The sequence below is a fragment of the Ochotona princeps genome, chromosome 12 (assembly GCF_030435755.1).
Source record: "Ochotona princeps isolate mOchPri1 chromosome 12, mOchPri1.hap1, whole genome shotgun sequence".
NCBI lineage: Eukaryota > Metazoa > Chordata > Mammalia > Lagomorpha > Ochotonidae > Ochotona > Ochotona princeps.
The window spans coordinates 51,305,639-51,318,302 of record NC_080843.1 but is presented as its reverse complement, the minus strand read 5'-3'; the positions used below and the strand labels follow the sequence as shown (position 1 = coordinate 51,318,302).

At 47.7% G+C, this 12,664-nt stretch overlaps 1 protein-coding gene across 2 annotated transcripts in view; it reads left to right on the top strand.

Annotated features, from left to right (window-relative positions):
- The first annotated feature begins 197 nt into the window (after positions 1-197).
- ATP7B (ATPase copper transporting beta) overlaps positions 198-12,664 on the top strand; it is a 65,061-nt gene continuing 52,594 nt past the window's right edge. For both annotated transcript variants that reach the window (XM_058670819.1, XM_058670821.1), the window contains exons 1-2: positions 198-380; positions 782-888. In XM_058670819.1, the coding sequence (XP_058526802.1) occupies positions 838-888 (51 nt within the window). In that variant the 5' untranslated portion in view covers positions 198-380; positions 782-837. The remainder of the gene's footprint in view (positions 381-781; positions 889-12,664) is intronic.

The window sequence follows — 12,664 nt, the reverse complement described above, 5'->3', positions numbered from 1 at the left end:
GTAGACGAGACTTTTTTTTCTGACTGGCGCACGCGGGTTCCGCCTCCTTGGGGCCGGAGCGCGGCGGGAGGTGGACCTGGGGGCGTGGCCTGTGATGGACAGCCGGCGCTCCCGCCTCGGCCCCGCCCACTGGAAGCCCCTGCCCCGAGGCTCCCCCGCCCCCCAGCCCGAAGCCCGCTGCTCGTTGGGGACCGGTTGGGGACCGGAGGGCACTCGCCCTGCGCGACGCGGGTCGATTTTCCAGGTGCAGAGTTCACTCCCGCGCCGCGGCGGTGCTCGGGATCCGCGGCACCCAGGAGGTCGGACGGACGCGGAGTTCGAGAAGGGTGCTGCGCCGGCCGGACCCGACGCCACGCCTCGCCGCACCTTCCCCTCAGGCGGTAGGCCAGCTTAGGGGGTCTGCCGATACCGCCCCGGGCCGCCCCGGGCTGCGCTGCTGGCTCGGAGCGCGGGTCCCAGCACGGAGTCCCGCGTGCCGACTCGCTGAGGCGGAGAGCTGGGGCGGGAGGACGGGCCCCCGCGCTGTGGTTCCGAACGGCAGAGGATACTGAGGCACCGGCAGGCACACGCGGCCGCGGGTGCGGGTTCGAGGCCCGGCGTCCCTTAGCGCTCTCCCGTGCGCCCCAGGGCTGGGGCGACGGCTGCGCGCACCTTCGAATCCCCCCTCCTCTCAGTGGATGGGGGCTTGCCGGAGTCCCTGATCCCAGACCCCTCCAGGGGCCACACGGATGCCTCCGCAGCCCTGCCTGTTTATACTGCGCTTTTCTCCTTTGCTGAACAGGTGACCTTTGGGCTTTGGGCTGAAACGGGAGAGGAAATCGGTGTCCGCAGGGCGAGATGCCGGAACAGGAGCGACAGGTCTCGGCCGCGGAAGGGGGCGATGAGAAAGTAAGTTTCCTTCGCGCCGCGCCCGCGTGGGCACACGTGTGGGTCCACCCCCTCACCTGCTGTACTGCCTGGGGTCAGGCGTGCGCGGGGAGGACAAGGCTTTGGAGGGATCGTGGCTTGGGACGCAAGCGCCTTATAGGAAGGGTCAGTCATCAAGGGTCAGTTGTTCAGGGAACAATTGGAAACCAGCGCGTGACTCTTCATCTTTGTGCTCCGCGGGGTCTGAAGCCGGAGAGGTGTAGGGTGTGAAGCTTGCTTACAACAGATTAGTTCTTAGGCAGCCTGGACCTTTTTACAATATGTCTAGGTCCTGCCATGTTTTTCTTTTTAATCATTCTATTTATGTAAACAGTCATTAAAGCAGTCTCTTTAAAATAGAGATGGAAATATATAGCATGAGAGGCACACGTCTTCCACAGTCCTTGTTTTGGGTACAAATGGTTTGTTTCATGAGTTCAGCAAATATTTGTTGAAACCTACCTTTCGATCACAATGCTGGAAAGTAGATAGGGCGGTTAAACAAAGGACAGGTAGAGAACTACACGGGTACTGCAGAACGTCCTTGGAAATGTAACGTACAAACTTACTTTAATGCAAAAAACATTTCAAGTGGTAGCTATGGGGGGGGGTCATTTTCAAAAAGTTAATAGAAAAGTGCATCTTAGGAAAAAGGTAGGTCTTGAATCTCCCAAAGTGATTTTTGCATCAAAATAGTTATCTTTGAATGACATTTTTTGTGACCTTTTGGAAAAACCCTAATTCCTGCACACATTGTCTTGTGTGTGTATGTGTTTAAATTTTTGGTTTTTCAAAATGAGATCATATAGTGTGTATTCTGCAGCTCTTCCCGCAGCCCCCCCCCACTTTTTTTTTTTTTTTATTGGAAAGGTAGATATACAGAGAGGAGAGACAGAGAGGAAGATCTTCCGTGGGATGGTTCACCCCCCAAGTGGCCACAGTGGCTGGAACTGAGCCAGTCCCAAGCCAGGAGCTCTTCCAGGTCTCCCACGTGGGTGTAGGGTCCCAAAGCTTTGGGCCGTCCTGACTGCATTCCTAGGTCACTGGCAGGGATTTAGAACCAGTGCCCATATGGGATCCTGGCGTGTTCAAGGCGAGGACCTTAACCACTATGCTATCGCGCCAGGCCCCCCAACCCCTTTTAACAAGACCTTTTGAGGTTGTCTTGCTGAGTGCCATTTCACTCAGTATAATCTTTACGCAGAGTGTTTGCACCGCAGCTTGCTGTTTGCTGGGGTGGACATTCTCTTTGCTTGCTTATTGTTTCACGCACGTTTTTAGTGGTGGCTGGGGGATTTCTTTTGGCCAGACACCCAAGACTGCATTGCTGGGGTGGGGAGTGGGCTCTCCCATTGTTACAGATTTCTGAAATGAATTCAGCGACAATGCTGAATGCTGTTTCCTGGTCAGATTTGCCTCGTGTAGATTGGTGGATGGGCAGAGAAATGATTCAGCAGTTGATTCTGGCTGGGTGATGACTCGGCATTTGAAACCTGAGTATGAAGACAGCACACCCTGGGGAGAGGTGGCTAGTGCCAAGGAGACACTCGGACCCTTGCCCCTTTCCCCACCCAGAGGGAAAATTATTTATCCTAGATGAAGCTCTACCCCACCCCTCCTTGAAACTCCTGTAACTGCTCCTGCCTACGTTGGCCTCACCCTCTTCTGCATTGTATTGATAAAGTGTCAGCCACAATTGATAACCATGTGCAAGGTGTTGCATTAAGCATTTTCCATCCCTCTATGTGTACCCTCTCATTTAAACTCTACAAAACTCTTTGTTGAAGGTGTTACTGTCTGGTTATGGCATTTGTTCGGCAAGTGTTTTTTGTTTGTTTTTCTGAGGCATTCTTGGTGCTGGGGATTGAGGTGAGATCAGGTCCTGCCCTCAGGGAATTTATGTCCTGGTAGGAGATGTGAGGACAAAGGGTAGACAAACAGTGTTATTTAGGGTACTGGCAAGGGTGCTGAAGAACATTAAGCAGGATAGGGCAGTGGAAAAGGGCAGGGAAGGAAGATTCTTTTAGTTGCTGGCCCTTCTCTGGGGAGGTGGCAACTGACTAGAAAGCTGAGTGAATCACCTTTCCAGGAGTATTGTAGGTGGAGGAACCACAGTGTCAAAGTCCTTAGGCCTTGAGAGTTACCCTAAGAAATATAAATTGGTCTTTGCCCTGAGTTGGAGGTCATAGACCTTCGAAAAGCCTCAGGACATCTTGAGTCACTGGCAAGTTGATCTTTGGTTATTCTTCAGAAGTCCCTTTACTCATCTGAGTTCATGCTAATGAGGTAGCAGGCAGTTTGCTGGGGAATCCAGTCTTCAGCACCAGTAATGACAGTGTAATCAACTCTGCCTGCTGAACTGAACTTGGATGCAAACCTTTAATGTTGGGCTTTGGAAGGCTTCTGGCTTGATGAACATCCCCCATCCCCATAACTTGCCCTTTCTCTCTCTGAGCTGTATCCTGTATAGTTGACTGGTGGTAGTAAATGAAGCACGTTGCTGAGTTCTGCGAGCCCTGCTAATTAGTGATGCACCTGAGAGTGGGGGCTGTGGGGGCCTCCTGAGAGTAGCAGCCAGTTGGTCGGCAATGTATGGCGACTGGCATAGGTAGCAAGAGGCCATCCTGTGGAACTGAGCCGTTGCACCCTGCAAACATGTGGACTCTGGGAAGGTACTTTAAGAACTGAATTGTAGGGTACCTAGTTGCCATCCAGAGCGTTGAGGAATTAGTTGATGTAAACAATAGCTGCACACATTTTGTGTCAGAGGTGCTGTGAATGGAAACGATACAGAAGTGACCTTAGTGTATGAGAAACATTGGAAGGAGGAATTAGGGTGGGAGTGTGAATATGCTATCATTGCTTCATGGGAGGGGAAACTGAGGCAGAAGTAGTCACTTGCCCAGACTACCTTGCTAATAAGAGGCTGATGAGGATTGAGTCCTAGCCAGGAATGCCTAGCTTTTCTGAGGTACAAATTCTAAAATAACTTGACACTGGGTCATACTATCTGGTATGATTATTTAAAATAATATAGCTTTTCTCTGCATCTCTGTTTTTTATATTATTTATTTGTTTAGGGCTATTTATCTGAAAGGCAGAGCCACACAAAGAACAATCTTTCATTTTCTGGTTCACTTCCCAAATGGCTGCAGTGTCTGGGGCTGGGTCAGACCAAAGCCAAGGGCACCCCCAGGTGAGTGTCTAGGACTCAGGTACTTACAACATTACTACTGTCTCCCAGGCACCAGGTTGAAAGTGGAGTAGCTGAGACTCGAGCCAGTCTCCAGTGGTCACTCCACCCATAAGATGAACACGCCACAGTGTCTGTTGTTATCCCACTACAGTTCTCAAATGAAGAAATTGCAGCATAATTTTCGCATGTTCTTTTCTCTTCAGAGGCCTCTCTCAGGCAGCTGTGACCAGGTGACCTGGGTCATTCAACCTTCAGTTCACAAACATTTGGGGCTATCTTCTGTTTGCCTGCTGCTGGACCAGTCAGGGCAGTGCCAGGATGAGCGGAGGTCAGCCCCAGAGCTCGAGAAGTGCTGGAGCAGAGGGGCCTGCATGGTGTGGTCCTCACAGGCGGGCGTCATCTGCCTTGCCTGGGAGGAAGGCACACAGAAAGAACTTGAGGAGGAGGCAGTGTCAGGTGGAGCTTGAAGGGAGACTAAGTGTTGGTTGGATACACAGAGGACAGCAAGGAGGGAAGGGTGTGGAGGTGGGGGGTTGGGGTGGCAAGACACCAGTATCTACAGAGGTCTGGAGGCTTGGAAGTAGGTGCATGCGGGGAGAGACGAGAGGAATTAGGCAAGGCTGGAAGAATGTGGAGGGCTCTGTTTATCAGCCTGAGAGTTGGGAGTCTACCTGACAACCAGAGAGTCTGAGACCCTCCTCCCAGGTGGGAGGTGACCTGGGGAAGGAGCTGCTGGGAGACTAGGCCACAAGTGATGGCACCCAAGGGCCGCTATTTCTTGCAGTGATTAAATCTGCTTGGGAAAGCTACATCTCACATCTGAGTCCCACCTACCCTGCCTCTGATGCAGTTTCCTGCTAATGTACATCCTGAGGGGCAACAGCTGATGGTCCCTGCCCCCCATGTGGGCAACCCAAATGGAGTTCCAGGCGCCTTGCTTCCGTCGGGTTCAGCCTGCCTAGTTGGTGCAGGTATTTGGAGAGTGGAATTAATGATAGAAGGTACTTCTGTCTGTCTCTTTCAAATGAAGTGAAAATTAAACAAACAAACAAAATGACCCCCCCCCCCAACTTGCACAAGACTCTGAGAAGAACTGGAAATTGACTTTTCTACTCCGATTCATTATGTGAAATTGTCTTCTCAGCAGAGAAACTATTTTGTTCTTAACTTAGAACTTTCTAGGGTGTCAGAAGCCAAGTGTCAGCAAGTATCTGCATAACTGGAGTGACAGAATGGGATTTTTCACTGTTGTTTTGCCTGATTATCCTGTCATTTGGAGGGGTGGAAATGGCCTGATGACATGATTGATCAGGGCTCACTGGTACCACAGCACACATATCAAGGTTATGTCCTTCTGTGTCATTTTTATTTATAGGAGAAAGTTGGAATTCTTAGCCAAGTGATTTCTGAAATGACTGTCACAGTTTTGGTTTGGATTTTTTTTTTAAAAAACTAAGGGGAAAATCTGACCAGATTAAAGGTCATTTGGCAGGAAGTCTTTATTGTGATATGAGTTACATAGCAAGTACGACTTTTAAAGTCGCAAGAATTGTGAAATCTGTTGTTTTCAGATGGTTGCCTTTTTGTTGGAGAATTTCGGGCAGCGGCATCGCTGGTGGTGCCAGCAGCTTCCCGTTTCTGGTGTCAGTTGGACCTTCCAGTGTCTGTCTTGGCCTTTGTCAACGTGATGTGACTCCTACAAGCTTTCTGCCATTGCCAGAGGCTCGCCCTTTCCACAGGTGACCTCACTGTGCTTTTCAACTTTCTGCCTGTTCTACTTACTTACAGATTTTTCTTTAGACCCATCATAACCTCTTTTTATCTCCTCTGTAGAATCAGCGGCCAGGCCTGTCTCCGTTTCAAGGTCATCTCCTCTGCCAGTGCTGCCCTTAATGCCTTACTCTCTGCCTGCCTGCTAGCCTCTGTTGGCCCTCTCTGCCTGTTGAATCCCTGTCCCCTTTACCTGGGGTCTCCCACTATGTGTTAGACTATTTCTCCCTTTTCTGTGTTAATCTCGTTGGAATAATAGTCTGCAGTTACTCTTTGCATCCTTCCATTCACATTAAGGTTTTTCTTTTACTTACCGGTTTACTGGCTATAAAGGGAGATTGGTACCTACACCTGGGTCTGGTTATAAACATGGTAACACAGAGAACACTGTGCACTCCTGACCCAAGAACTGGAAACATCCTCAACACTTTGACATCCACTCATCTCTCCGTTGTACATGACTCACAGGAGTACCCACTGCTAGGCAGCTTTGTATTTGTGTATCTCAGCTTTGTATTTATTGTTTGTTTATTGGTGAAGTTTTACCACATATACGTATGTATTGCCCAAATGGTACATTACTTCATTCCTGAGCTGATATATAACTACAACAATGTGAATGATTTTAAAGACCTAGCTTTTTTCACTAGACATGTTTCTAAGATTCGTGCTATATAGCATGTTTTTGTGGCTGTGTAGGAGAATTTATCATGTCTGCTCGGAGAGTATTGGGTGGTTTGTGGGTTCCTGCAGTTGCAAGCAGCTCTCCTATGAATGCTTTTGTTTGTGTCTCCTACTGCACATGGGCAGTTTAATCATTACTTTTTCCATTGTTTCCATGCCTGGCCTTTACCACTGTCCTGAAATCTTTTTTGTTTAGATTTCTGTGAATGCCAAAGCCATATGCCCTCCCCAGTGCTGGGGTCTGAGTGTTTTTGTTTCCTCCTAAAATTATATTGAAATAGAAAAGAATGGCCTTAGGAGGTGGTTGGGTTTGAGGACATAGCCCTAATAAATCCTTTTTGATGCCCTTATGGATGGACTTGACTGAGGGTGCGCAGACCTTTTTCACAGGCCTTCCACCTGTCGTCCTTCAGCCATGTCAGGACACTGCTTTGTCCTCCTCTGAGGATGCATCAGCAGGCCCTGGCTTAAAGCAGTGAGTAGCCCTCTACTGTAACAGACTGACCTACCTGGGTCTTGTCTTGGACTTACCAGCTTCTAGAATATGGAAAAATAATATTAATTTGTTTATAAATTCCCCAGCCAATGGTATTTGTTTTCCCAGCACAAGCAAACCAACACAGAAATGTAGATAGTAGGAAGTGGAGTGTTGTCATAATAATGAAAAATGCAGAAGCAGCTTTGGAACTGGGTAAAGGGTAGGGACTGGAATCATTTGGAGCTGATGGCTGAAAAAAAGACCTGGGTTGCCACGATCCAAGGATGAAGGGAGATTCTGGTGAGAGCTCTGAAGAGAGCTGAGGACAGCTGAGTCTTTTGGGAGATTACGTAAGTGGTAGTGATCAAATTGCTGGTGGAAATAGCTTCATCAAAGTCCATTCTGAAAGAATATCTTTTTTAAAAAAATTAATTAAATTTTTTTATTACAAAGTCAGATATACAGAGAGGAGGAGAGACAGAGAGGAAGGTGTTCTGTCCGATGATTCACTCCCCAAGTGACTGCATCAGCTGGTGCTGCACCGATCTGAAGCCGGGAGCCAGGAACCCCCTCCAGGTCTCCCACGCGGGTACAGAGTGCCAAGGCTTTGGGCCGTCCTCAGCTGCTTTCCCAGGCCACAAGCAGGGAGCTGGATGGGAAGTGGAGCTGTCTAGATTAGAACCGGCGCCCATAGGGGATCCCTGTGCGTTCAAGGCGAGGACTTTAACCGTTAGGCCACAGCACCGGGCCCCTGAAAGAATATCTTAATAAAAACTGGTAGAAAGGCTGTGCTTGTTACAAAAGGCAAAAGAATTTGGTGAATTTTGTTTGTGCCATAACAATTTGTGTGGTCAGAAATTGAACTACTACTAGCTAAGGTACTTGGGCAAACAAATATCTAAACAAAGTGTGCAGGGTACTCTGTGGCTATGTATGGGAAAATGCAAGAAGAAGCCACAGACTAAAGAAGATAAATTTGGAGAGATGCCTCAAGCATATGGCCCAGTGAACATTTAATAAGAAGACAGGTAAGGACGGAAGGAAAACAGATGCTGTTCATAGGGAGAAAAGAATGGCGTGCATGCATTTCAGAGATCTTTGCAGATACTGTTCCCACCACCAGTCCAGAGTGCCAGGGCCTGGAGAGCAGAAAGCTTGCAATGGAAGGGCCCAGAATACACCTGGCACTTTGGGGTTGTCTCACCAGAGCTGCCGAAAATCTCCGTTGTCTATATATTTCCACACAACACATTTTGGCTATGTCAGGTATAAATGAAGCAAGGTCAGGTGCTCTTGAACGTACAGACTATAAACCCTGGCACTGTCTTTGTGGCATAAACTTTATAGTTATGCAGTGTGCAGGTGTTGCCTCGGGTTAGATTTTGAAAGATGTCTTGGAGTACTTTGGGGCCCTGGGTAAATCTGCAGAGAACCCCCACTTATGGAGTGTCCAGGGCTGTCCCTGGAGTGTCTACCAGCTGGGATAGCTATGGGCACCAGCCTCCGGCTCATGGGAGTGAGTGGGCAGAGCCAGGGAGTGAAGCCACGGAGGCAGAACCTCACCCCAGAGTGTCCTGGGTGTGGCCTGTAGTCCAGGAAGAGTACTCATGTTGACTGCTCCTTCACCAGGTGTTTAGCTGGGACCAGTTACTTTGCTGCTTCTCCCTTTTGGAAGGGAAATGTCTATCATGTCCACTATTGTATTTTAGAAGCAACTTGTGGGCCCGGCGGTGTGGCCTAGCAGCTAAGTCCTCGCCTTGAAAGCACCGGGATCCCATATGGTCGCCGGTTCTAATCCTGGTGGCCCTGCTTCGCATCCAGCTCCCTGCTTGTGGCCTGGGAAAGCAGTCGAGGATGGCCCAAGGCTTTGGGACCCTGCACCCATGTGTGAGACCTGAAAGATGTCCCTGGCTTCGGATCGGCGCAGCACCGGCCGTTGCAGTCACTTGGGGAGTGAATCATCAGACGGAAGATCTTCCTCTCTGTCTCTCCTCCTCTCTGTATATCTGACTTTGTAATAAAAATAAATAAATCTTTTAAAAAAAAAAAGAAGCAACTTGTTTTGACTTCCCACAGTTAGGGTTGGAGAGCAGTTAGATGAAATACCTTTGACTCAGCCGTGTCTGATTTAAATGGCATTTAGATATGACTTTGGACTTCAGACTTTAGTTGGTGCTACAGCAAGTTAAGACTGGGGGCTACTGGGATCAAATGAACATCTTTCATGTGAAAACAAGATATGAATTTGGAGAGATCAGTGATAGAATGCTATGATTTCAGGATTTTTGTTTTAAGATTTATTTATTTACTTACGTATTTGAGAGGCAGAATTTCAGAGAGAATCTTGTTCATCCATTGGTTGACTCCCCAGGTGGCTGCAGCAGTTAGGGCTGGGCCCGGTCAAAGTCAGGAGACAGAAGTGTCAAGTACTTGGACCATCCACTGCTGCTTTTCCCTGTGCATTAGCAGGGACCTGGACCAGAAGGACAGCTGGAACACAAATTAGTACCCATAAGGGAAACTGGCATTGTAGGCTTAACCCACTGAGCTACCAACCCTTTGATTTTCTGTTTTCATCTTTCCCAGAGTTTTTATTGAAACTGAAACCATAATATAATAGTATTAGGAAGTGTGGCATCCAGTAGATGATTCCATCAAGCAGGCAGGACCCTCAAACATGGAATCACTGCCCTAATAGCCATGGGACATGACCAGGATTTAACTTCTCCCTTCTCTCGCCTCTGATGCCATCTCTGAGGAACAGGCCCTCACCGAACACTGAACCTGCCAGCAGTTACATCCAGATCATCCCTGTAACTCGAGAAGTTTCTGTTATGTATAACCTATTTTAAAATATAAAAATTTCTATGATATGCAGCAGCATATACAGTCTCTGCATTTAATAAAGCAAAAACAGCTTTATTGAGATATAATAGCTTAACAGATATGTACAAAACAAAACAAAAGCTCTGTACCCTTTAGCTATCACTCCATGACTCCCCAGGCATAAAGAGCTGGTGATTTAATCTCTTTATTGATTTGTCTATGTTGATATAATGTAATATTTAAACTTTTGTGATTGCTTTCTTTCAGCATAGTGTTCTCAGGGTTCATTTACATTGTTACACGTATCAATTCTTCATTTTTAATGCTGAAAAATGTTCCATTGTACAGCTTTGCTGTTCATCAACATATTCACCAACATATGGGCATTGTTGTTGTTTCCGTCTTTTGGCTGTTATGAATGATGCTGTGCCAGGTTTTATGGACACGTGATTTCATTTCTCATCAGTGTCTCCAGCATTGGTATTGCAGTGTCATGCTTCACTGAGGACTTACCTGACTTCCAACCAGGCTGTTCCAGCCTACATTCTGTCCAGCGGTGAGAAGGATTCTGATTTCTCCCCATCCTCACCACTAGTTGTCCTTATCAGTACATTGTCTCCTCACCGTTCACATTAGGACCCAGGCCTTAAGGTGATAAGTGTGTCAGGAGATGGGACCTTTGCTAGTTGATCAGGCCCTGAGGATTCTGCCACTGTGAGTGGGATTTAGCATCCTTACAATAGAAGCTTGAAGGACCTCTTTGCTCTCCCACCATGGGAGGATACAGCTGGATAGTGCTGCGTATAAAGGCTAGAGCTACCCACACCATATGCAGGCACTGTGGGCAGCTTGATCCTGACTTGTCAGCCTTAAGTATGAGAGAGATGTGATTTTCTGTTGTTTATATGTAGACTCAGTCAGCAGTATGTATTCTAATAGCCTGAGGAGACTGAGAGAGGTGGTGTTTCCACTGGACTGCATGCAACTGCCAAGGAATGGATACAGACAGAAGAGCCATTCAGGAGCTGTGTCAGGATCCACTCTGGCACTTAAAAGTCTAGAAACCAGGAGACTAAAGAGAAGGAGTCTGAGTTGAAACTATTGGGCGGTGAGGTTGGAGGAAAAGGTGTGGTAGCCTGGAAGCTGATCTAGGCAGTAAGGATGGATTACCCTGGACTATGAGAGGGACAATGTGAGTGCTTGGAAGTGAGGTATGGGAGTGTGTCTTAACTGTCTTGTAATTGCTACCATGTTGTAAGGTTAGCAGGAAGCGGTATCCTCTGTGGGTGTGGGATGTTGTCTAGTGGAGTCGAGAGTGAAGAGGGAGAGGACCCAAGGTCTTATACAGGTGAATGCTAGTGAATAAGAGTGCACAGCAAGCCTGTGCAGGTGTGTGCTCTATCCCATCACTCAGCTGGGGTGTAACTGATGTGGGTGGCAGTTGGGATGTTAGTGAGCTGTCAGGAACTAAGGACTGCCAACACAGACTCCCTCACCACCCTAATCCCATCATACTCCATGTCCTTTTGGCCTAACTATGGGCTCAGCACGGCCCCTCTGACACCTCCCTGGAAATCACGGTGTGTACTTCAGGAGTTGTGTAGCTACACATGGGAAGACTTGCCTCTGGACTAAGTCCAGCTGGGGGTCTCCCAAGGAGAGACTTGGATTCCCACAAGAGATCTTGGAAAAAATTTTGCAGCAAAGTGCTGGGCTATGAGGACCATCAGGGAAGTTGGACTAAAAAATTAAGAATGAAATCAAATGAAGGGCTTCTACTTTTTAATAACCCCAGTGTTTCTCTTTTTGGCTATACCTGGTCTTTTTATAATTTAGAAGATTTAAGTATTTTCATTTCAGGCTGTTCCACTCAGTGCATTTTTATTTAAGAACTCTCCAGTAAGCTTGCCTAGGTATTTTTTGTTTGTTTCTGTTTCCTATTGATAAACTAGAGCTAGCCATTTAAATCTTGGAAATCATTCTCCCCCAGTTGTGTAAGAAGTTGAGTGGCTTTCCAAGCCCAGCCTCCCTTCTCTGGCCTGTCTTCCAGAAGCACTTTGGTTTGCAGCAATCCTTCCCACCACCACCCCAAACCTAAAATTTGAATAATTTTCTTTTGATGCTTTAATGCTGCCCTCTACTGTTCCTCTCTCCTAACTTGCTGTGAAACTCCTTTGAACGGAATAGGGCTTGTGCTACATATTTGTTTCCCAAGACTCCAAGTAATAGTCATGTAACATTTGCTTCTGCCGTGAAGGATGGGCTGGGGGCCCTAACTGTGGGTGCATGTGCTGTTTGTGCCACTCAGTCAGTGCTTGAGAACCTTCTGGGCCACTGCTTTCCAGTTTGCAGCTTAGTATCAGGTTGCGCTTTCATGTCCTATCATGGCATCTGGGACAGACCCTGCCTGTCTTGCCAGGGCTGGCCCAAGGACTTTTTTCTGGGAAGCCCAGCCCTTGATGAGCCTGTTGAGTTGAGCAGGTAATCTTCATGAGTACTGAAGTGTTTTAGCTGGATGTGCTTCTGTTAAATGGGGTGGATATCCTAGGGGGTCAGGGAAACCTGAGCTGCCCCTCACCCTTGGGCCTGGCCTTCTCAGGTTGCCCTAGGATTGTTTAGGACACCAAAGGGGTATTTGGATTTTTTTTTTTTTAACACAAAGAACCGGAAAGACTGAGAAGCTGCTGGATAGCAAAGAAATCATAAATTTTATTCTGGAAAATGGCTCATGAAAATTGCACATATGAAAAATAAAGTAATGTGGTGCAGGGAGACACTTGAAGACTAATTTTAGAAGAAATGGG